General features: G+C 43.0%; 1 protein-coding gene across 1 annotated transcript in view; it reads right to left on the bottom strand.

Annotated features, from left to right (window-relative positions):
* FAM180A (family with sequence similarity 180 member A) overlaps positions 1–16746 on the bottom strand; it is a 30028-nt gene extending 13282 nt beyond the window's left edge. Inside the window, exon 1 of the mRNA XM_066590345.1 lies at positions 16565–16746. Coding sequence (XP_066446442.1) covers positions 16565–16643 — 79 coding nt within the window. The 5' untranslated portion in view covers positions 16644–16746. The remainder of the gene's footprint in view (positions 1–16564) is intronic.
* Between the last annotated feature and the right edge of the window lie 7924 nt (positions 16747–24670).

The following is a 24670-nucleotide window of genomic DNA, read 5'->3' as shown; positions in this document are numbered from 1 at the left end:
TGTGAGGACACTAAAGAGGCATCATACTGTGTATGGGAACACTAACGAGGGCATCACTCCTGCATAGGGGCACTAAAGGGGCAGGTATCCTTACTGTGTGTGAACACTTTGTGTGGAGGCATTATTAGTTTGTGGGGCCACAAAGGGCACACTATTAATTTGTTGGGCCACAGAGGGTGCACTATTAATATCTCGGGGGCAGTATTTTTTTGTGGATCCACACGAGGCACTATTAATTTGTGGGAGAACAGAGGAGGCACTAAAAAAGTATGTAGGGCACTAAGTGGGCATCGTTCCTTATATTAGATAAAGATGGACACTATTACTATGCTATACTATACTAACTATTGGCCCATATGTGCTTTGGCCAGAAACTTTGTAACGTCAAACAGGCAGTAATTTAACCCCATGTGTTCTGGAAAGGCTGGCACATGTGCCAAGCATATGCATTGATAGAGTTTAAGGTCCCCATAACTCATTACACTTCTAATAACTCTGCTGTCATACTGAGCGTTTGATGAGGAGACCTCATAGTTATGGAAGGAACAGGATCCACATGGATACTGGTAGCAGTTTAAGTCAATGTCCTCAAAATGGTGGTCACATGACATAATGGTTTCCTTGAGATTATTGTGACCAGTGGCAATATCGACAACTGTGGAGCACATATGTTATATGCATACCTCTGTATACACATATGGATTTCCTTGTAATATAATACATGCATGTCATGGTGGGAGTATAACTATAGGTTCTGCCAAGATAGAAATTGCAACCAGAAATCCAAAATCTGGGTGGTCCATAGACCACCATGACACATAAGAGTGATGGCAACCCAGGGGGTACTATAGTGTGATGACACAACACTTCCTGTAATCCCAGTGGATAAGAAAATCTCAATAGTCCAATGAATATTTTATACACTGGGATATGTGTGGTCCCGGTGAAGACATTGATGGTTGGGTGGAAGATCTGCTCTAGCTTTTGGATCATGACCCAAGAACTTTAAGCTACAACTCTTGCCATAAGGGGGCCTTCACACGTGTGATCAGGATATCGCGATCACAAGTGTGAAGACACCCTGACAGGGCCTGGGAAGGGGGTACCTTGATCAAGTTGGTCACATCATTCTTTCCTTCTTCAAGGCTCAAGGGTTACACCTCTCTTCTTCAAGGCTCAAAGGTTATGCCAATTGTGCCTTCTTCAAGGCTTGTGGGTTTCAACTCTTCTCTTTGTCAAGGCTTGGGGTTCTCATATCATTTTTCTCTTCTTCAAGGCTTAAGGGTCACATTGCTCTTTTCTTATTCAAGATTTGAGGGTCACACTGCTCTTCTCTTTTTTAAGGCTCAAGGGTTTTGCCATTCTTGCCTTCTTCAAGGATTGAGGGTCACACCATGCGTTTCTTCTTCAAGGCTCAAAAGTTAAGCCACTTTTGCTTTCCTCAAGGCTTTAGGGTCACACTACTTTCCCTCTTCTTTATGGCTCGAAGATCACATTACTCTTTCTTCTTCAAGGCTTGCAGGTTACAACACTCTTCTCTTCTTTAAGGCTTGAGGATCACAACACTCCTCCCTTCTTTAAGACTCAAGGATCACACTACTAATTTTTCTTTATTCTAGAATTGCAGGTCACAACCATCTTCACTTCTTCAATGCTCAAGGGTCACACCAGTTTTCTCTTCTCTTTAGAGCTCAAGAACATGTACATGGAGTCTGGCTTTGCTTTTAATTCCCACTCATTGATACCAGGCTTGTATAAAGAGTCTGACTTTGGCTTGAAGGGATGTTGCCTTCCAATAGGTAGCACTGTGGAGGTATTATTCCATCTCCCTTATTTGCATATTACCCAGAGGAGCGTGCGCGGCCATTTGAGTCTCATCACTTAGGTTATAGTATAGTTGCTCTCCCTAAGGAGAAAAGATAGTGTTTCTGAACCCCATCCCAGGCCTCTCACTAGCAAAGCCAGACTCCTACTTACACCGATGAAGGGCAAATACTTTGAAACAGCTTTCTATACATGGAGTCTAGCTTTGCTTTTAATTCACAGTCATTGTTACAAGGCTTGTATAAAGAGTCTAACTTTGGCTTGAAGGAATGCTGACTTACAACAGGTGACACTCAGCTCAAGAGTCACAGTACTTTTCTTTTTTTCAAGAACCACGCTACTTTTCTCTTCTTCAAGACTCCTAGGTAACTCAAAACTTGAGGATCACACTACTCCTATATTTTTTCAAAGCTTGAGGGTCATGCTACCATTGCCTTCTTGAATGCTCAGGAACCACACCACTTGTCTGTTCTTCAAGGCCCAAGGGTCACACTACTCTTCTCTTTTTCAAGGCCTGAGGGTCACATCACCATTCTTGAAGGCTTGTGAGTCACACTACTCTTCTCTTCTTCAATGTTCAAGCCACTCTTCTTCTTCAAGGCTCAATGTCAACCCTACTATTTTTTCTTTTTCAATGGACATCCAATTAAATTGTTGACATTTTTGGTCATTCTCCCATATCCTCCTTTCTACATAAACACGAGTTGCGCCCCTTTATAACGCTTCATCCCCAGAGTCCTGAGTAGCTCATAATCCAGAGCACGTCGGCTGTAGGCTCTGTCAGTCAATACTGGATTCTACCAGAAGTATCACACTGTAGCTTCGGTTCTTGAACTCAAAGAGGAGAAAACATGATTGTTGGCAGGAAGTACAGATGAACTCTGGGAAGGAGTGAAAGTTTCTAAACCAGTTTAGAGATGGAAAAATCTCTGCCACGCAGAATCTTCCTTATTATGTTTTGTAGGAGTCCTCATCACAATATGTTCTCCTACTTCTCCAGTATTTATGATGCTCATTTACATGGGGAGGTAGCTATGGGTATGTGGATGATTAGCTTTAGAGTGCTGAGTGTGTATTATTTGTGCATTTTATAGATGCTGTATGTGTATTGGGTGCACATTATATGGGTGCTGTATGTGTATTATAGGGGTCTGATGTTGTCTCCTTAGGGGACCTAGATGGTGGGTGAGGAGACTCCAAAGGCAATTCATGCTCCTCTGAGTAATATGCAAATAAGGTAAATGGAATAATACCTCCACAGTGCCACCTGTTGTATTATGTGCACACTGTATGGGTGCTGTATGTGTATTATCTGTTCTTTGTCTGGGTTCTGTATGTGTATTATGTGCAATGTATGGGTGCTGTATGTCATAGATCATAGAACCATAGAATGGTAGAGTTGGAAGGGACCTCCAGGGTCATCGGGTCCAACCCCCTGCTCAGTGCAGGATTCATTAAATCATCCCAGACATATGTCTGTCCAGCCTTTGTTTGAACACTTCCATTGCAGGAGAACTCCCCACCTCCCGTGGTAACCTGTTCCACTCATTGATCCCCTTACTATCTAATATCTAATCTGTGTCTCCTCCCTTTCAGTTTCATCCCATTGCTTCTAGTCTTCCCTTGTGCAGATGAGAATAGGGCTGATCCCTCTGCACTGGGACAGCCCTTCAGATATTTGTAGACCGCTATTAAGTCTCCTCTCAGCCTTCTTTTCTGCAAGCTAAACATTCCCAGATCCTTTAACCGTTCCTCATAGGGCATGATTTATGTGTATTATGTGTGCAGCGTATGGGTGCTGTATATGTATTATGTACATTGTCTTGGTGCTTTATGTGTATTATATATACATTGTATGGATGCTGTATATGTATTATGTGTGCACTGTATGTGTGATGTATGTGTATTACATATGCATTGTATGGGTGCTGTATGTGTACTATGTGAACTGTATGTGTATTACATATGCATTGTATGGGTGCTGTATGTGTATTGTGTACACTGTATGTGAATAACATATGCTTTGTATTGGTGCTGTGTGTGTATTATGTGAATATTGTATGGGTGCTGTATGTATATTATGTGCACTGTATGTGTATTTTGTGTACACTATATGGGTGCTGTAGGTATTATTGCAACTTGACGCCACCGGAAGCTAGGGATTTGACAGGAGGAATGGCCCTCTCACACCTCTAGCTTCTGATAGGGTCAAGGCTACAAGGTCCTTAGCTGTATTTGTATTACGTGTACACCGTATGGGTGCTGTATGAGTATTATGTGTACACTGTATGGGTGGTTTGTGTGTATTATGTGTACACTGTATGGGTGGTTTGTGTGTATTATGTGCACTGTATGTGTATTATGTGTACATTATATGGGTGCTGTATGCGTATTATGTGTACACTGTATGGGTGCTGTATGTGTATTACATATGCTTTGTATCAGTGCTGTATGAGTATTATGTGTACACGGTATGGGTGTTGTATGTGTACTATGTGCACTGTATGTGTACTATGTGTACACTGTATGGGTGTTGTATGAGTATTATGTATACACTGTATGGGTGCTGTATGTGTATTACATGTGCATTGTATCGGTTCTGTATGTGTATTATGTGTACACTGTATGGGTGCTCTATGTGTATTATGTGCACTAGGTGTGTATATCATGCTTTGTATGGGTGCTGTATCTGTATTATGTGTACACTGTATGGGTGTTTTATGAGTATTATGTGTACACTGTATGGATGCTGTATGTGTATTATGTGTACTTTGTATGGGTGCTGTATGTGTATTATGTGTACATTCTATGAGTATTATGTGTACATTCTATGAGTATTATGTGTACATTGTATGGGTGCTGTATGTGTATTATGTGCACTGTATGTGTATTATGTGTACTTTGTATGGGTGCTGTATGTGTATTATGTGTACATTGTATGTGTATTATGTGTACATTGTATGGGTGTTGTATGTGTATTATGTGCACTGTATCTGCATTATGTGTACACTGTATGAGTATTATGTATACACTGTATGAGTATTATGTGTACTGTATCTGTATTATGTACACTGTATCTCTATGATGTATACACTGTATGGGTGCTGTATGAGTATTATGTGTACATTGTATGGGTGTTGTATGAGTATTATGTGTACATTGTATGGGTGCTGTATGTGTATTATGTGTACACTGTATGGGTGCTGTATGAGTATTATGAGTACACTGTATGGGTGCTGTATGAGTATTATGTGTACATTGTATGGGTGCTGTATGAGTATTATGTGTACACTGTATGGGTGCTGTATGAGTATTATGTGTACATTGTATGGGTGTTGTATGAGTATTATGTGTACATTGTATGGGTGTTGTATGAGTATTATGTGTACATTGTATGGGTGCTGTATATGTATTATGTGTACACTGTATGGGTGCTGTATGAGTATTATGTGTACACTGTATGGGTGCTGTATGAGTATTATGTGTACACTGTATGGGTGCTGTATGAGTATTATGTGTACATTGTATGGGTGTTGTATGAGTATTATGTGTACATTGTATGGGTGCTGTATGAGTATTATGTGTACATTGTATGGGTGTTGTATGTGTATTATGTGTACATTGTATGGGTGCTGTATATGTATTATGTGTACACTGTATGGGTGCTGTATGAGTATTATGGGTACATTGTATGGGTGCTGTATGAGTATTATGTGTACATTGTATGGGTGTTGTATGAGTATTATGTGTACATTGTATGGGTGCTGTATGTGTATTATGTGTACACTGTATGGGTGTTGTATGAGTATTATGTGTACATTGTATGGGTGCTGTATGAGTATTATGTGTACACTGTATGGGTGCTGTATGAGTATTATGTGTACATTGTATGGGTGTTGTATGAGTATTATGTGTACATTGTATGGGTGCTGTATGAGTATTATGTGTACATTGTATGGGTGTTGTATGAGTATTATGTGTACATTGTATGGGTGTTGTATGAGTATTATGTGTACATTGTATGGGTGCTGTATGAGTATTATGTGTACATTGTATGGGTGTTGTATGAGTATTATGTGTACATTGTATGGGTGCTGTATATGTATTATGTGTACACTGTATGGGTGCTGTATGAGTATTATGGGTACATTGTATGGGTGCTGTATGAGTATTATGTGTACATTGTATGGGTGTTGTATGAGTATTATGTGTACATTGTATGGGTGCTGTATGTGTATTATGTGTACACTGTATGGGTGTTGTATGAGTATTATGTGTACATTGTATGGGTGCTGTATGAGTATTATGTGTACACTGTATGGGTGCTGTATGAGTATTATGTGTACATTGTATGGGTGTTGTATGAGTATTATGTGTACATTGTATGGGTGTTGTATGAGTATTATGTGTACATTGTATGGGTGCTGTATGTGTATTATGTGTACACTGTATGGGTGCTGTATGTGTATTATGTGTACACTGTATGGGTGCTGTATGAGTATTATGTGTACATTGTATGGGTGTTGTATGAGTATTATGTGTACATTGTATGGGTGCTGTATGAGTATTATGTGTACATTGTATGGGTGTTGTATGAGTATTATGTGTACATTGTATGGGTGCTGTATATGTATTATGTGTACACTGTATGGGTGCTGTATGAGTATTATGGGTACATTGTATGGGTGCTGTATGAGTATTATGTGTACATTGTATGGGTGTTGTATGAGTATTATGTGTACATTGTATGGGTGCTGTATGTGTATTATGTGTACACTGTATGGGTGTTGTATGAGTATTATGTGTACATTGTATGGGTGCTGTATGTGTATTATGTGTACACTGTATGGGTGCTGTATGAGTATTATGTGTACACTGTATGGGTGCTGTATGAGTATTATGTGTACATTGTATGGGTGTTGTATGAGTATTATGTGTACATTGTATGGGTGCTGTATGTGTATTATGTGTACACTGTATGGGTGCTGTATGTGTATTATGTGTACACTGTATGGGTGCTGTATGTGTATTATGTGTACACTGTATGGGTGCTGTATGAGTATTATGTGTACATTGTATGGGTGTTGTATGAGTATTATGTGTACATTGTATGGGTGCTGTATGAGTATTATGTGTACATTGTATGGGTGTTGTATGAGTATTATGTGTACATTGTATGGGTGCTGTATATGTATTATGTGTACACTGTATGGGTGCTGTATGAGTATTATGGGTACATTGTATGGGTGCTGTATGAGTATTATGTGTACATTGTATGGGTGTTGTATGAGTATTATGTGTACATTGTATGGGTGCTGTATGAGTATTATGTGTACATTGTATGGGTGTTGTATGAGTATTATGTGTACATTGTATGGGTGCTGTATGAGTATTATGGGTACATTGTATGGGTGCTGTATGAGTATTATGTGTACATTGTATGGGTGTTGTATGAGTATTATGTGTACATTGTATGGGTGCTGTATGTGTATTATGTGTACACTGTATGGGTGTTGTATGAGTATTATGTGTACATTGTATGGGTGCTGTATGAGTATTATGTGTACACTGTATGGGTGCTGTATGAGTATTATGTGTACATTGTATGGGTGTTGTATGAGTATTATGTGTACATTGTATGGGTGTTGTATGAGTATTATGTGTACACTGTATGGGTGCTGTATGAGTATTATGTGTACATTGTATGGGTGTTGTATGAGTATTATGTGTACATTGTATGGGTGTTGTATGAGTATTATGTGTACATTGTATGGGTGCTGTATGTGTATTATGTGTACACTGTATGGGTGCTGTATGTGTATTATGTGTACACTGTATGGGTGCTGTATGAGTATTATGTGTACATTGTATGGGTGTTGTATGAGTATTATGTGTACATTGTATGGGTGCTGTATGAGTATTATGTGTACATTGTATGGGTGTTGTATGAGTATTATGTGTACATTGTATGGGTGCTGTATATGTATTATGTGTACACTGTATGGGTGCTGTATGAGTATTATGGGTACATTGTATGGGTGCTGTATGAGTATTATGTGTACATTGTATGGGTGTTGTATGAGTATTATGTGTACATTGTATGGGTGCTGTATGTGTATTATGTGTACACTGTATGGGTGCTGTATGTGTATTATGTGTACACTGTATGGGTGCTGTATGTGTATTATGTGTACACTGTATGGGTGCTGTATGAGTATTATGTGTACATTGTATGGGTGTTGTATGAGTATTATGTGTACATTGTATGGGTGCTGTATGAGTATTATGTGTACATTGTATGGGTGTTGTATGAGTATTATGTGTACATTGTATGGGTGCTGTATATGTATTATGTGTACACTGTATGGGTGCTGTATGAGTATTATGGGTACATTGTATGGGTGCTGTATGAGTATTATGTGTACATTGTATGGGTGTTGTATGAGTATTATGTGTACATTGTATGGGTGCTGTATGTGTATTATGTGTACACTGTATGGGTGCTGTATGTGTATTATGTGTACACTGTATGGGTGTTGTATGAGTATTATGTGTACACTGTATGGGTGCTGTATGTGTATTATGTGTACACTGTATGGGTGCTGTATGAGTATTATGTGTACACTGTATGGGTGCTGTATGAGTATTATGTGTACATTGTATGGGTGTTGTATGAGTATTATGTGTACATTGTATGGGTGCTGTATGTGTATTATGTGTACACTGTATGGGTGCTGTATGAGTATTATGTGTACACTGTATGGGTGCTGTATGAGTATTATGGGTACATTGTATGGGTGCTGTATGAGTATTATGTGTACATTGTATGGGTGTTGTATGAGTATTATGTGTACATTGTATGGGTGCTGTATGTGTATTATGTGTACACTGTATGGGTGCTGTATGAGTATTATGTGTACACTGTATGGGTGCTGTATGAGTATTATGGGTACATTGTATGGGTGCTGTATGAGTATTATGTGTACATTGTATGGGTGCTGTATGTGTATTATGTGTACACTGTATGGGTGTTGTATGAGTATTATGTGTACACTGTATGGGTGCTGTATGTGTATTATGTGTACACTGTATGGGTGCTGTATGAGTATTATGTGTACACTGTATGGGTGCTGTATGAGTATTATGTGTACATTGTATGGGTGTTGTATGAGTATTATGTGTACATTGTATGGGTGCTGTATGTGTATTATGTGTACACTGTATGGGTGCTGTATGAGTATTATGTGTACACTGTATGGGTGCTGTATGAGTATTATGGGTACATTGTATGGGTGCTGTATGAGTATTATGTGTACATTGTATGGGTGTTGTATGAGTATTATGTGTACATTGTATGGGTGCTGTATGTGTATTATGTGTACACTGTATGGGTGCTGTATGAGTATTATGTGTACACTGTATGGGTGCTGTATGAGTATTATGGGTACATTGTATGGGTGCTGTATGAGTAATATGTGTACATTGTATGGGTGTTGTATGAGTATTATGGGTACATTGTATGACTTTTATGTGTACACTGTATCTGTATTATGTGCACACTGTATGGGTACGATAACTAAGGCTGCCCGCAGGGGTTAGATAGCCGTTTGTTGAACGTTCGGCCAACTGTCATCTATCTCATCTATAGAAAAGTGAAAAATCACCCCCGTTACTTGCGGTTTTCTCACACTGGGGATTCACAGCGCAGCTTGATCGTTTCAGTCGTTGCTATGTGGGGGAGCAGCCACTCAATCCCCAGCAGCCACCGCGGTCAATTTAATCGGAAGCCAATCAATCTCTCTGTACATTTTTGGAGTGCATCCCACGCATCCGAGGGGAACAGACAGACTCTATGCGGAATTTGTCCTTGGTCAGATTCGAATCCAGGACTGCAACGCATCAATGCTAACCACTGATCCACCATGCTTTACACTCCACCTCCTGCTGTTCCTACGCATTCCTAACCTCTATTGGTTTGCATATTTGTATTTCACTTGGGACATGCACTCCTCACATGAAGAACAACGAGTGCAACTCATCAGAGCAAATTATTGTAGTTAACCCCTTATTGGCGCAGCCTAATTGGACCTAATCACACAACGATTTTTAGGAAATTTTCATCTCCACTTTTCAAAAGCCATAATTTGCTTTCCATGCTGTATGAGGGCTTGTTGTTTGTGTGGCCAGTTTTAGTTTTTACTGTTACTGTGTTTCCCTGAAAATAAGATGCTGTCTTATATTAATTTTTGTCCCAAAAGAGGCACGGGGTCCTATTTTCGGGGGATGTCTTATTATACTTACTTCGCAGGCTCGGTCCAGGTCCCTCCCGCTGCTCTCCAGAGCCCTGACACGCTAAGCCGCGGCAGTGATTGGCCAATTCATAAATCCCGCCTCCACAGCGCGATGGTTGTTACTGGTTCTTCGACTGCTGCTCAGCCAACCAATGCAGTGCTTGATGAACCAATCAGATCCATCGCTTCCTGGAGGTGGGATTTATGAAACCTGTAACCAGGAAATAATCATCTGTGGGCGAACGAGGACTGCAGGATGCAGTGGTGGAGCTCCGGACAGCAGCAGGAGGACCCGAGCCCGCTAGGTAAGTATTCCATATTTTTTTAATGTAATGCAGCCAGGGCTTATTTTCAGGGTTGGGCTTATATTTCAAGCCTCCCCAAAAATCTAGAAATATCAAGGTAGGGTTTATTTTCAGGGAAACAGGGGTAGCCTTTTTGGGTACATATAATGTATTGCATTGTTTTATTAGAGGGCAGGAAGAGAAAAAAAACACAAAATACACGATTCTTTCATTTTTACAGCATTAGTTAAGCAGCCTTCATGTCTGGGTGAATTTCTAAATTCCAAAATTATTAGTGTTATCTTAGGTTTTTCCACTTTTGTGTAATGAAAACCTTTTTTTTTTTCTTTTTACATTTTTTAGAATTGTTGCATGCAACGTCCCATAACTTTTGTGTGTTTCCATGGGCGGAGCTCTGTGGGGGCTTGTTTTTCGGTAACGAGGTGCAGTTTTTATTGGTACCATATTGGGGTACATATGGCTTGTTTGATCACTTTTGTTGTATTTTTGGGAGGCAAATTGATTTAAAAAAAGCATTTTGACTCCATTGTTTAAATGTTTTTTGTAGCGTTAGCCTGCAGGAGAAAAAGTGGGTTCAATTTATTGTCCTCAGGACTTATTCACATGGGTGCATGTCGGACGGGTTTTCACCCCCAGCTGATCTACGCTGCCCCTCTGATGCATTGGCTTACAGCGCACCAGTGTACAGGGGTGTATTTCCACAGCGTAAAAGCGCTTCCACGCCGGCGGCGGCAGCTGCATAGATCTCCACGGGAGCCTATGACAGCTGCCGGAGAAGGGAGGTGGGAGGGAGTTTAACAGCGTAACTGCTAAACTCCCTCCCCTTCTCTTCTCCGCCCCTTGCCGCTGTTTGCAATGGGGGTGGTGGGGGAGTGGGACTCCTCCCACTGCTGGTTTCAGACAAGGGTGGGAGTTTAGCTCCGCCCCCTCCCATTGCAAACGGCCAGAGGGGAGGGGTGAGGAGGTGAGCCGGGGAGGGAAGGGAGGGAAGGGGGAATGTCTCCCCAGGCCCGACAGCATTGTGGCCTCGGCGTATATGCGCTGGACCCTTTGCCGTTCAGGCGTTTTTACAGCAGCGGCGGGCACAGGTGAAATGCCTACAGTCGTGTAAATGGGCCCTAATCATTATGGAGATGAAGATACCAAGCATGTGGTTTTTATCAAAATTTTTATTAAACAAACAGGGAAAAGTGCGCAGAAAAGGTTTTTTTTCCTATTTTTTTTATTTTTTATATTTTTTAATGTTCCTGCGGGGGACTGTAACTTGATATGTTACATTGTATTGTCTACGGACATGCGGTTTCCAGCCTCCTGATTAAAACTAGACTGTTTCCATTCACTGACAGTGAGTAGAAACTGTGAAAACTGAGACAATGATACACAATCTCTGCTTGCTATCAAGGAATAGTCGCCTGTTTGTATGAAGCAGCTGTAGTTTATCTTGTTACATTGTACAAGTCTATGGACATGATCAGAGCGGTTGTCAGCCTTTTGATACGATTTTATCACAGAAAGTAAGCAAGGATTATGCAAATTTGGAGATGTTGATGCACATTCTCTGATTGCTGTCAGTGAATAGGAGCATTCGTATGTGTGTCCGCTGAGGCTGTATCTTAGTTTATTGCAGTATATCATGTCTATGGACAAGATTAGGGCAGGTTTCTAGCCTCTTGATTAAAACTTGACTGTTTTTATTCACTCACAGCATGCAGAGATTGTGAAAAATTTTGAGATGTTGGTCCATAATCACTGCAAACAGGAACATTGTTGTGTATATTCGGAGTATACTATGTCTATGGACATCCTCAGGGTGGCTTTCCAGACTCTTGATTGAAACAAGAATATTTTGCCCACTACAATAAGCAGAGATGATGCACATTTTGAGACATTGATGCATAATCTCTGCTTGCTGTCAGTAAATAGGAACATTCTTGTTGACATCCAGAGGCTATAATTTGGTTTGTAACAGTTTATCATGTTTATGCTTTTGATCAGGATGGGTTTCCAGTCTCTTGCTTGAAAAAAGACTGTTTCCATTCACTGGGAGCAAGCAGAGATCTTCAATATGGTGAAAGCTACATTGACTGACTAAGGGCTTATTCACACGCCCGTATATTGGACGGGTTTTCATGCCTGTCCGATATACGGTGTCCCTTTCTGCAGAGGGAGGAGGCGGGACAAGACGGGAGCAGTGCACTGAGCTCCCGCCCCCTCTCCGCCCCTCACCACTATTTGCAAAGGAACAGGGCGGGGCTGCTCCCATCTTGTCCCACCTCCTCCCGCTGCAGAAAGGGATACCGTATATTGGCCAGGCGTGAAAACCCGGCCGATATACGGACATGTGAATAAGCCCTAGGGCTAATTCCACATGGGTGAGAATGATATAGGGCCGTGAAACTCAGCCTAATATCACACTCGGGAACATACGATGTCCCCGTGGGTGCAAGGAGTACTTGTGTCAAAAACGCTTCCTGTCACTTCAGGGAAGTAGCGATCCCGCGGCGTGGATTTCAGCCGCAGCGGAGGATCAGCAGCTGATTCTCATGGTTCTCAATGGGAAACCTCGCATCGTACTTGCATGCATTTTTTTTTCCTTTTCGCGGCCCCATTGAAAACAACGGGCGATGCGCCCCGAAGGAACACCCACAGGTAGGTCAGGCCGCAATTTTTTTCCCGCACTGCAATGCATAAAAAAATTGCTCGCGTATATGACCCCATTCAAAAGAATGTTGCTAATGTATGCTAATGAGTTGGTTGGCAGAAGGCTTCCCCGATCATAAGCTGATCACAGAGAGCAATCAGCTGTGATCTGTGGAGGAATCCAGCAACAAGTGTTCACTTTTCCCTACAGCACCTCCGCAGGGTAAATGAGGTATTACACCATTCCAATTGACATCAATCGGCTGTCCATGTGTATACACTTGTGCCCGGATGTGTTTTGTAGCTATTCAGTTATTTGGGATATCCAATGGGTGACAGAAAGAGCCCCCTCCCACAATCATCTGGTTACATGCAGCAGCTGCTACTGATTGTGGCATGTATGGGGTAAAACTGCCAGGATCTGAGGTTTCTCTTAGAACAGGAGTCGGGCCGTCAGTGGTCAGCTGAGCCACCACCTTAGGCCTTATTCACATTTCCAATGTATTCGTTCGGATGACCGATTTTTAGGCGCGTCAAAACGCTGTGGCGGAATAACTAGGACATACGTGACCGAGTTTATACGCTGCCTGGAAAGATAGGTCTTGCCCGAGCTACACTGGAAGCTCCCATAGACTCCTATGGGAGCTGCAAAAAAAGGGAGAGGGAGTTTAGCCGCGTCTAGCGCTGTGATAGGCTTACAGCCGCCTCTGTTTAGGCATTAGAAGTCGTTCTGAGGATTTATGCCGGCCGAGGGATTTCCGGGCTGCGGTGTCTTTTTTGCTGATACGTCGCACCCAGCTGTGTGAATGGACCAGAGAACGCTAATTGAGTCGGGACTTGATTGCGGCTATTTCCTTTTGACGCGATTTTCGACTGCGATGCGGCCAGCGTGAAAACACATACGGTCGTGTGAAGGAGGCCCTAAAAAGATGTCGTCACTAATTGATGGTCGACCCACCAGACCCTCAGCCCATTCCAACACGCAATGACATCCCTATTAGCAGCAGCATGCTGATGGTTTCCACAGAAGATTCCTACACTGTACTGGAAATGACTACCAACCAACTGAATTAGAGGTGTACTGTCACTTTAATTCAAGACCATTAAACAGCATTTAGGGGTGATTTTTTTTCCCCTCTGTTTTTAATAAGGGGTTTACATTTTATTTTAGCCCCGCAGTCTCAATGTTTGCCCCATTTAGCGGTGGATGTTGCCACAGACAGAAATATGGATTTGCCTTCTCACTATATCGTCTCTGTAAAAGTAATTATAGATGTCAGCCGCAACTTTATGTCAGGCGAGAAGAATTATTACCCAACTCTCCAGCTGATGCCTGGCTGAAACAGTGGAATCTACAAAGCCAATCCTCAAGACTGGGGCTTGTTTTGATGCAGCAGAGCTGAGTTTGTTATTGTGTGCATACAGATGTAGCAGAGTTTAATTTGTTGTTTAACTCTTCACCATGGTATTGCTATAAGGTAAGATAATATAGTAGTAGATTTACTGGACTTTTGACAAGTGACCTTGTGCTATTACCATGAGTGACAAACTCAGCTCTGCTACATCTGTAAAGGAAAAAAAAACATACAACAGTTATGGTCAGGGCAGACTGGCCATCAGGATTATGATAAAGCTGGTGGCCATATTGGTTGCCAATTGACTATGGTCATCAAATGTTTGAAATGGCGGTTTTTAGTCGACCAACATTTGCTTAAAGAGCTTTTATGACATATAGCAGAGCTGAATGTGTCCTATGTAGGGGAACTGATTGTATCAGACGTAGTACAGCTGAATATGTCATATGCAGCAGAGCTGAATTCGTCCTATACAGAAGAGCTAAATGTGTCAGATGTTGCAGAGCTGAATGTGTCAGATGTAGCAGAGCTGAATGTGTCAGATGTGGTACAGCTGAATTTGCATTGAATGCAGAAGACCTGAAGCATGAGGTGTGAAACATACGAATTTGTAATATGAAAGAGAAATGAATTTGCCACATGTAGCAGAGTTAGATTTGTTCTGGTCAGGTGTAATACAGCCAAGTTGGTCGTATACAGCAGTACTGTCCGTGTCAGAAATACCAAAACCGACTGTCCTTTGCAGAAGAGTTCAATGCTTGAAATGTAGCAGAGCTGAATGTGTAAGGTGTGGTACAGGTTCCATGAAGGAGACCAGAACGTTTCAGATGTAGTAGAGCTGAATGTGTAAGATGTGGTACAGGTTCCATGTAGGAGACCAGAATGTTTCAGATGTAGTAGAGCTGAATGTGTAAAGTGTGGCACAGGTTCCATGTAGGAGACCAGAGTGTTTCAGATGCAGTAGAGCTGAATGTGTAAGGTGTGGTACAGGTTCCATGTAGGAGACCAGAATGTTTCAGATGTAGTAGAGCTGAATGTGTAAAGTGTGGCACAGGTTCAATGTAGGAGACCAGAATGTTTCAGATGTAGCAGAGCTGAATGTGTAAGGTGTGGTACAGGTTCCATGTAGGAGACCAGAATGTTTCAGATGTAGCAGAGCTGAATGTGTAAGATGTGGTACAGGTTCCATGTAGGAGACCAGAATGTTTCAGATGTAGTAGAGCTGAATGTGTAAGATGTGGTACAGGTTCCATGTAGGAGACCAGAATGTTTCAGATGTAGCAGTGCTGAATGTGTAAAGTGTGGCACAGGTTCCATGTAGGAGACCAGAATGTTTCAGATGTAGCAGAGCTGAATGTGTAAGATGTGGTACAGGTTCAATGTAGGAGACCAGAATGTTTCAGATGTAGTAGAGCTGAATGTGTAAGATGTGGTACAGGTTACATGCAGGAGACCAGAATGTCTCACATGTAGCAGGGCGAAACTTGTGCTATGTAGCAGTGATGAGCCTGCCCGGTGTGTCGGGTGTAACAAAGCTGATTTTGTCCTATGCAGCGAAGCAGAATGTGTACCTTGTGGTCGAGCTGAATTCATCCTATGCGAGAGAGTGAAATGTCTCAAAGTAGCAGAGCTGAATTTGTCCAATGCAGCTGAATTAACAGTGTCAGGAATGGCATATTAAGACTCTGTCCTGAGTAGACATCATGAGTTTGTCATTTCGCACAGCTTCTGGTTGTGATCCTACAACTTTCTAATATACACTGGGTTTTAATTCCGCCTCATTTTCAAAATCTCTTCTTGCGGACCCCAAATAATGACACGAATCGTTTACATTCCAAGGACTGACATGTAGATCAAATTCTGCTCACAGCTGAAGAATTGCTACAACTGCATCCAGTCTAGACAATCCTCTGCCCTCCAGAGTGATACATTGTATCAACACAAGAGAAAGAGTTCTGCTGCTAATATGATGTTGGATACAACTGTAACAAGTCCTCAGCTGTGAGAAGTATGAAAAAATGTTTCTGTTCATTGACATTAAGCAGAGATGGTGAAGCATTAAAGCCCTAAGTCTATTAGAAAGTTGCAGTGATTAAGCTTTATTAACCCCTATAGTAACCCCAATCTATGGAATCCCATCACCACTCACCCCGGTGCCACTTGCTGGTGAAGTTGGCATCCACATAGTTGTAGAGCAGCAGCAGCAGCAGGCAGGACTGGATGAGCATGACTTGGGCAGGGTGCGGGCACTGGATCCTTCCTCTCTCCTGCCTCCAGTAGTGGCTTCTGAAGCTCCTTGTAGTTGTCTTGAGTTATGACTGTAGCAGATTTCTTTCCTCCTCGCACATCTGGAATGAGTCAGGAATGCAGCACGTGAAAGAGCTGCAAGCGGAGAAACCCAAACATTACCCAGTGCCTCCAGAGCTGCCAGCAATGATGATCCTCTGGGAACAGACGTCGTCATTCAATTGTGATACTATGTCCCGTCCCTGGTGGGCAGGGGTATATACAACATTTTCCCCAGCTGTCCAGTGTATATATAATGTGTCTAGTCCCGAGTGAACAGGTGTTGGTGATTAAATTGACCCAATAGTATATATGATGTATTAGATCCCTGGTGGTATAGTGGAATATAATGTGATCAATCCTTAGTGACCCGCTGCTCTACACTGTGCCCATATCTGGTGATCCAACAATATATACACACATTCCGAAAGTCTTCAGAGCCTCTCACTTTGTGTTGTGGTCTTCTGTTCCCCCTCATTCCGCTCTCAGTTCCCCATAATGACAAATTGACAACAGAATGTTAGAAATTGTTTAAAATTTGTTAAAAATTAAAATTTTTGATCTGACACCTGACATTTAGCTCTGGGGTTTCCCATTTCTCTTGACCATCTTTGAGATGTTTCTACACCCTGAATGGAGTCACCTGGGGTAAATTAGGCTCATTGGCCATAAAAGACTCTCCTGTCTATAAAGCCTCCCAGCTCACAATGCATATCAGAGCCAAAACCAAGCCATGAGGAGGAAAGAACTACCTGCGGAGCTCAGAGACAGGATTGTTTGGAGGCGCCAATCTGGGGAAGCTGCAAAACCTTTCTGCTGCAGTAAAAGTTTCCCAGAGCTCAGTGGCCTCCATAATACTTACATGGAAGAAGAACAACCAGGACTCTTCCTAGAGCCGCCGACCCCCAAACTAAGGGAAGAAGGGTCTTGGTAAGAGAGGAGACCAAGAACCCAATGGTCACTATGGCTGAACCCCAAAGATCCTGTGTGTAGATGGGAGAAACTTCCAGAAGGTCAACCATCACTGCAGTCTCCACCAATCTGGGCTTTATGGCAGAGCGGCCAGAAAGAACCTCCTCAACAAGAGACATGGAAGCCGCCTGGAGTTACCAAAAAGACCCCAAAGGCCCTCAGGCTGCGAGAAAAAATGATTTTCTGCTCTGATGACACCAAGATCGAACTTTTTGGCTTTAATTCTAAGTGTTCTGTTTGGAAGAAACCAGGCGCCGCTCATCACCTGCCCAATACCATCCCTACAGTGAAGCCTGGTGGTGGAGCATCATGCTGGCAGAGGGGAGACTGGTCAGGGTGGATGGAAACCAGGCGCCACTCAACACCTGCCCAATACCATCCCTACAATGAAGCCTGGTGGTGGCAGCATCATGCTGGGGAAGGGGAGTTTGGTAAGGGTGGATGGAAACCAGGCGCCGCTCATCACCTGCCCAATACCAACCCTACAGTGAAGCCCGGTGGTGGAACATCATGCTGGGGGAGGGGAGACCGGTCAGGGAGGATGGAAAGCTGGATGGAACAATGTACTGAGATAAAGAACACCTGATCCAGAGCACAAAGGACCTCAGACCGGGCAGAAGGGTTACCTTCCAACAAAACAATGATCCTATGACCCCAGCCAAGACCAACCAGGAGGGGCTTAGGGGCAACCCTGTGAGTGTCCTTGAGTAGTCCTGCAAGACCAACATCCAACATCTCTGGAGAGACCTGAAGATGGCTCCACAGACGGCCCCATCCAACCTGACAGAGGGTAGAAGATCCCCAAATCCAGGGATGCAAACCTTGTGGCATAATCCCCAAGAAGACTGGAGGCTGGAATCACTACCAGAGGGGCTTGTTATATATGCTGTGTTTTATTCCTGGTGGTCCAGTGGTATATTACATGCTTAGTTAATTATCACCCACTGCTATATCCTGTGCCCAGATTTCTGTGAACTCTGTCTTATCCTTGGTGGTCCTATTATATATAACATATGAAATATTGCCATATGCGGTGCCTAGTCATCCAGTGGTACATATTCATTTCTATCCTGGTACTTCCATAACATGCTATACCAGTTCTTAACAATTCAACAATGTATTAGGAGCCCAGCCCTTGGAGAGCATTGGTATATACAGTGCATAGTTCTGCCTCGAGATTACTTGTAGTCAGTGCTTACTCCCTGGTGGTCAAGTGTTCTATACAGTATAGTCACTGGTGATCTAGAGATACTGTGTACTTCTTATAATAACCAAACTAAGACCTCTCACATACTCTGCTGCCCAGTACATGAGCCCACTGACCAGTATCTAATACTAGAGTATTGACAATAGTATATATAGCTTTGCTGTAATGTATAATTACTCTGTGGATGGAGCAGCTCCATTTGTAGTGTTGCCAGGTGACCTCGATTCTGAGCCATAATACATAATTCTACTTTTGGACCGGATTCTAGTATAATCCATTATTATTCATTTATAATCAGTCATGTGTGAGACATCCAAAAACCAAATCATCTCTCGTAGAGAATATGTGAGATACGGCCACAACGAGGGCCACACCCTGAATCATGCTAGGTACAGTTTATCTTTAAAGGGGATATCTGGCTTTAAAAATGGGTACTGTACCTCCCTTTCAGGTCTGTTAGCCATTAGCTAAAGCATATAGCAACTATAAAGAAAGTGTTTCACTCTGGAGGACTTGGCAGTGTAATACTTAATTTATCCTCTGGGATTGCTGCAGAGAAATTAAACTATCAGGTTTCCTTACTAATTACAACTGATCACTAGGGATTTCAGCAGCACAACAGGCTCTAATGGGCTTATTGTTGGGGGACTTTTTCAACCCCTTCCTTTCCCAGGATGTAAGTTTATATCTTGGCTGGGAAGGGGTTCCTGCAAATGGATGGAAACTTACATCCTATGGATGGCGCGGGTTTAAAAGCTATGTAATAGCGGAGGGCCAATGGGTTTGGCAACTGGACACCAGACAATGGTGCCCAGAGAGCCATGGCTGGTATTATCGTATCTTGTCACCACCGGAAGTGTGGGTGGTGACAAGATACAGGCTGCTTGACAGTTTTTAATTGGCTGCAGGGCTGCCTCCCCCTGCTCGGGCTCTCAGGTTCTGGCACTCACTAAGAGGGGCTTCCCTGGCGGCACAGTGGCCTCTTCTCCGGCGGCAACAGTGGCTTCCTGGGGGCCTCACTGCACTGGCAGCATGTGGGACCAGAGAGCGGCAGCGGACACTGAGGGGATTGTGGCGGCGCAGCATCGGGGACTTGACAGCAAATCGCTGGGTGAGAGTGAGGAAGGGAAACGGGGAGGCTGTGGGGAAGGCTTTCAAGCAGCCTGTATCTTGTCACCACCCACACTTCCGGTGGTGACAAGATACAATAATACCACCATGGCCTATGATCACTATTATTAGCGATAATGCATTGCAGTACAGAAGTACTGCAGTGTATTATCAGCGTGATCATAGGTCTACAGGTTCAAGTCTCCTACAGGGACACTTTTTTGTGCACTTCTCCGTCATTGGTATTGTTACATCTGTTACAACCTGTACAAAAAATTAAGTACACTTTTTTTCTGCATGGCAAACACTAAAAAAAGCAAAAAAAAAACCAAGCCAAAATGATTTTTATTTATGTCGCCTCCCAAAAAAAAGGTAAGAAAAATGATCTAAAAAGCCATATGTAACCCAAAATGGTACCAATAAAGAGTACAGCTCACCACACAAAAAAACAAGCCGCCATATAGCCATGTTGACCAAAATAGGCCTCGTTACTAAGGGGTTAAAGGGTATGTTCAGCCGTCAATGAAAAGGATGTTATTAAACCCCATATATTTAAAGATTTTAAGGGCCTTCCCATCACTCAAGTAGTTACAGTCAACCTTTGGCTGATAACAGAACAACAGCTTTTTATGCGTCGCTGTCCCTTTAATTTATAAACTACAATCCGTCCAATTATATCTTTCATTTTGGTTTTGAAAAACAATTTAAGAAAATGCAGGAAATTCTTCCCATAACTTTGGCTCTTGTGATAATCTGCTTCCCAGAGAGTTCTGCTGGTTTATCAGCGCCGTCTTCTTTTCTTGAATTCCAGCCATGGGGGAACGAATGTTGAGTGCTTCCCGTAAGCCTAGCGGAGGAATGACCCCTGTGTTATCCTGTGGCCTGCCCTGATGGACAGTAGCAAAGCTCCATACACTGATGTCCTGAGCATTTATGCTGCCTCAGACGACGTGCGAAATAGCGCCCCCTCCTTCCCGGACAAAACCCCCACTCATTTTACGGGCATTAAAAATGTCAATACAGCCGATATCCAACATGTATTTTGAACCAGAGTAATAATGCCCCCAATAATAATTTTGCCCGTATTAGTGGTCCTACTAGTAATAGTGCCCCTATTAATGGTCCTACTAGTAATAGTGCCCCTATTAGTGGTCCTAGTTAGTAGTAATAGTGCCCCTATTAATGGTCCTAGTAGTAATAGTGCCCCTATTAGTGGTCCTACTAGTAATAGTGCCTCTATTAGTGGTCCTAGTAGTAATAGTGCTTCTATTAGTGGTCCTAGTAGTAATAATGCCTCTATTAGTGGTCCTATTAGTAACAGTGCCTCTATTAGTGGTCCTAGTAGTAATAGTGCCTTTATTAGTGGTCCTAGTAGTAACAGTGCCCCTATTAGTGGTCCTAGTAGTAATAGTGCCTCTATTAGTGGTCCTAGTAGTAATAGTGCCTCTATTAGTGGTCCCAGTAGTAATAGTGCCCCTATTAGTGGTCCTACTAGTAATAGTGCCCCTATTAGTGGTCCTAGTAGTAATAGTGCCTCTATTAGTGGTCCTAGTAGTAATAGTGCCCCTATTAGTGGTCCTAGTAGTAATAGTGCTTCTATTAGTGGTCCTAGTAGTAATAGTGCTTCTATTAGTGGTCCTAGTAGTAATAATGCCTCTATTAGTGGTCCTATTAGTAACAGTGCCTCTATTAGTGGTCCTAGTAGTAATAGTGCCTTTATTAGTGGTCCTAGTAGTAATAGTACCTCTATTAGTGGTCCTAGTAGTAACAGTGCCCCTATTAGTGGTCCTAGTAGTAATAGTGCCTCTATTAGTGGTCCCAGTAGTAATAGTGCCCCTATTAGTGGTCCTACTAGTAATAGTGCCCCTATTAGTGGTCCTAGTAGTAATAGTGCCCCTATTAGTGGTCCTAGTAGCAATAGGGCCTCTATTAGTGGTCCTAGTAGTAATAGGGCCTCTATTAGTGGTCCTAGTAGTAATAGTGCCCCTATTAGTGGTCCTAGTAGTAATAGTGCCCCTATTAGTGGTCCCAGTAGTAATAGTGCCCCTATTAGTGGTCCTACTAGTAATAGTGCCCCTATTAGTGGTCCTAGTAGTAATAGTGCCCCTATTAGTGGTCCTAGTAGTAATAGTGCCCCTATTAGTGGTCCTACTAGTAATAGTGCCCCTATTAGTGGTCCTAGTAGTAATAGTGCCCCTATTAGTGGTCCTAGTAGCAATAGGGCCTCTATTAGTGGTCCTAGTAGTAATAGGGCCTCTATTAGTGGTCCTAGTAGTAATAGTGCCCCTATTAGTGGTCCTAGTAGTAATAGTGCCTCTATTAGTGGTCCTACTAGTAATTCATTGGCTGATGCGGCACTCGATTAACCAATCAGAGCATTAGCTTACTGGAGGTGGGATATTCAAGCCCCGCTGCCAGGAAGAAATGCTCTGTCAGCGTGCAGGAGGACACAAAAACCTGCAGCAGCGATGGACACCAGCGCGAGGGATCCAAACGCCGGCTGCTAGGTAGGTATTAAAGTCAACCCCCAAAAATAAGACACTGCACCTCTTTTGAGGCAAAAATTAACATAAGACATTGTCTTATTTTGGGGGAAACACGGTAGGAATAGTGCCCCCCAATAGTGATAGTGCCCCTATTAGTGGCCCCAGTAGTGATCTCAGTAGTGATAGTGCTCCTATTAGTGGCCCCAGTGGTGATAGCCCCCATATTAGTGGCCCCAGTAGTGATAGCATCCCTATTAGTGGCCCTAGTAGTGATAGCCCCCCTATTAGTGGCCCCAGTAGTGACAGCCCCCCTATTAGTGGCCCCAGTAGTGACAGCCCCCCCTATTAGTGGCCCCAGTAGTGATAGCCCCCCTATTAGTGGTCCCAGTAGTGATAGCTCCGCTATTAGTGGCTCCGGTAGTGATAGCATCCCTATTGGTGTCCCCAGTCGTGACAGCACCCCTATTAGTGTCCCCAGTAGTGACAGCCCCCCTATTAGTGGCCCCAGTAGTGACAGCCCCCCTATTAGTGGCCCCAGTAATGATAGTACCCCTATTAGTGGTCCCAGTAGTGATAGCTCCGCTATTAGTGTCCCCAGTAGTGACAGCACCCCTATTAGTGTCCCCAGTAGTGACAGCCCCCCTATTAGTGTCCCCAGTAGTGACAGCCCCCCTATTAGTGGCCCCAGTAATGATAGTACCCCTATTAGTGGCCCCAGCACTCCTAGTGACCCTGTTAGTGGTTCCAGTATTAAGTGTCACCCACAGCACCGCAGATGCCGGCGGAGGATGGTGTCTGTGGCCCGAGACTGATTACAGCAGTGGCCGCCGTTGGACTGGATCTACAGATCAAGTGAGTTCAATACTTTTTGACTGCTGCCTGGCTGCTCACAGCTGGCAGTAAAATACCAGCCTTAATTACCAACTGGGTGGCAACCCTAGCAGAGCCCCCTGAGGTTCTGCAGTCGCTTCAGTGTCCCTGGCTCCATAGGAATGATCTCTGCAGAATGCCCCTCCACCACCAGCAAACCACAAGGGTATCCATTTGTCGGCTATTAAGACCACCTACATGAGTAACAGATTCTGGGTGACCCCTACTAATAGAAGACAGTACACTGACACAAGGATTATCACTCGCTACTTCCTCACCCTGCAGTGTCAGTCTTCACTGGTGAGCCGGCATTCTATTCATGAATCAGGAGGATTATGGCGAACACCTTTTTAATGTTTGCAAAGGATATGAGAGGCAAAAATCAAGTGCTGGAATGCTGCAGGGTCTCCAGAGAGAAGACAGAAGAGATTTTCTCACTACTTTGTACCTCTGTTTGCTGTCATTGAATGGAAACGTTCTCAAGAGACTGAAAAGCTGTCTAAACCTAAACAGCTGATGTGTTTGTCACAATGTATCAGTCTAGGGCTGGACAATCCAATGTCTATTACACACATCATTGCTACAATGTATCAGCAAAGATAAAGTATATCAGCCTGGAGTGCAGCACTAGACGGTCTCTGTAGCTCTGTACTAGGGGGTCTTTATATACCAGTACTAGAGGTTTTCTATATACCAGTACTAGTAGGTCTCTATATACCAGCACTAGAGGGTCTCTATATACCAGTACTAGGGGGTCTTTGTATAGCAGCACAAGAGGGTCTCTATATACCAGTACTAGGAGGTCTCTATATACCAGAATTAGGGGGTCTCTATATATCAGTACTAGAGGTTTTCTATATACCAGTACCCAGGGGGTCTTTGTATACCAGCACTAGAGGGTCTCTACATACCACAACTAGGAGGTCTCTATATACTATTACTAGAGGTTTTCTATATACTAGTACTAGGGGGTCTTTGTATGCCAGCACTAGAGGGTCTCTATATACCAGAACTAGATGGTCTCGATATACCAGTACTAGGAGGTCTTTGTATAGCAGCACTAGAAGGTCTCTACCTACCAGAACTAGGGGGTCTCTATATACTAGTGATAGGGAGTCTCTAAATACCAGCACTAGAGATTTTCTATATACTAGTACTAGATGGTCTCTATATACCAGCACTAGATGTTCACTGTGTACTGGCATTGGGGGTATATTTTACACTTGCACACATTTGTGTTGGTGGCCAGGCCTTGCAGTGTTGTCATGGGGACGGTGCAGGTGTTTGCAGGGACATCCTGGCAGTCAGCGTTCTGATATCCTGG

This window comes from Eleutherodactylus coqui, chromosome 2, assembly GCF_035609145.1.
Source record: "Eleutherodactylus coqui strain aEleCoq1 chromosome 2, aEleCoq1.hap1, whole genome shotgun sequence".
NCBI lineage: Eukaryota > Metazoa > Chordata > Amphibia > Anura > Eleutherodactylidae > Eleutherodactylus > Eleutherodactylus coqui.
This window is presented reverse-complemented; position numbering and strand designations above follow the sequence as displayed.